The sequence below is a fragment of the Gavialis gangeticus genome, unplaced genomic scaffold, assembly GCF_001723915.1.
Source record: "Gavialis gangeticus isolate Ggan-Ray unplaced genomic scaffold, GavGan_comp1, whole genome shotgun sequence".
NCBI classification, from domain to species: Eukaryota; Metazoa; Chordata; order Crocodylia; family Gavialidae; genus Gavialis; species Gavialis gangeticus.
The window spans coordinates 201,979,455-201,980,919 of NW_017729032.1; the positions used below are offsets into that span (position 1 = coordinate 201,979,455).

General features: G+C 43.6%; 1 protein-coding gene across 4 annotated transcripts in view; it reads left to right on the plus strand.

The window, feature by feature from the left end:
- Positions 1-1,465, plus strand: part of DDX3X (DEAD-box helicase 3, X-linked) — a 28,057-nt gene that overhangs the window by 14,193 nt on the left and 12,399 nt on the right. For 2 of the 4 annotated variants that reach the window (XM_019524174.1, XM_019524176.1), the window contains one exon: positions 556-690. The exons of the other annotated variants lie outside the window; for them this stretch is intronic. In XM_019524174.1, coding sequence (XP_019379719.1) covers positions 556-690 — 135 coding nt within the window. The remainder of the gene's footprint in view (positions 1-555; positions 691-1,465) is intronic. 4 annotated transcript variants of the gene reach the window in all.

Consider the following 1,465-nt stretch of genomic DNA (forward strand, 5'->3'; position numbering starts at 1 on the left):
CCCCCCCCCCCCCCCCCCCCCCCCCCCCAAAAAAAAAAGCTTCACCAAAATATTGTTGGATTTGATCATGACTATCTTTGTTCTTGTAGCAGGCTTCAGTGACTTTAAGCATGGCAACAAGCCTAGGGCACAGGCTACTCTTACTGTCTGCTTGGGTTTACTAACTTCACCCTGCTAATAAAAGTAGCTTTCAAAGGAGTCTTTGACTGATTGGAGTCTAGCAGAATTTGGCTTCTGCGGAATTTATGATTTCTTTTCCTTTCCTTCTGAAGAGGTAATGGTGAAGAACATTTTGCAGCCTGGAGCGATTTTTATCCTAGCAAAGAATCCTGTCTAGTTTGTGCTCTTTAGCCCTGGCTAATTAAAGGTCCCTAAAAAGGGCCTGTGTGTGTGTGTGTCTCTCTTTCTCTCTCAGGATTCTGTATTGCCTCAGCTGCTTGCCACCTGGCTGTGAAAGTCATACTGGCTCTAGTTTGCTGCTATAGAGCTTGCAAAAACTACTCTCAAGTATGAGCATTTTCCCTTTAATTGTCTCATTTTTATTCTCTGCCAAAGATTCCCCCAGCTGGGACTCTGGTCGTGGAGGTAATGGCTATATGAATGGCTATGCCCGAGACAGCCGGATGAATGGCTATGACCGTGATCGCAGTGGGTTTGGATCTAGAGGAGGATCTGGACGTGATGACAGAGGTGGGCGTGGGGGGCATTCAAAAATAGAGGGGAGAAAAAACCTGTCATCTTTCAGCCAACAGCACTCTTTCATATTTGGTGTGGAGACTGTTCTGCTGTAATACATAAATTAATCACCTGCCTCCCAAAAATTCCACTTGGTGTTTAATGCCAACAGATATGCTGAGATTCAGAATGAAAGCCTGTAGCTTCTAAAGTTGAACTCTTACTCTTTTTTTAGAGCGGTGCGAGATGCACTGCTTACTCTTAACTTAGTAATTAAAAGATAAGGTGTGGGTGGTGGGGTGGCTTGTTTGTGTGCATCTTTTGTATCCAGCTATATTTTATGAGACCTACAGGCGTTTTGAATGACATTAGGGCTCCCTTTTTGCAAGCTGCTGATGTAAGAAGGTGCCCACCTTTGAAGACTTTACCATCTAGCTGAGAAGGACTCTGTGAGTGTCTCTGCTGCGGCTCCTGATCTGAAATTGGGGTCCTGGTTTAGGTCATGAAGGAAATCCAGGATGGATTAGAGAGGTTAAATGCATCTTGGTCTTAATCCAGTTCTTTAACCACAAGACCAGTCCTGTTTTAAGTGGGGGTTTTTTTGTGTTGTTTTTTTTTCCCCTTAAATTTTCCAAACTCCTTAATTTGCAGTGTACATGAAGATGCTTTGTACAACAAAATACTCTATCATTCTCATCTGGTAGGTGTGCAGTTTCCAGTACATGCAGTATTTTGTTCAATATCTTCTTAGTTATTGGCCTACATCTTAGTGTAGTCACTCCCCCCCCCC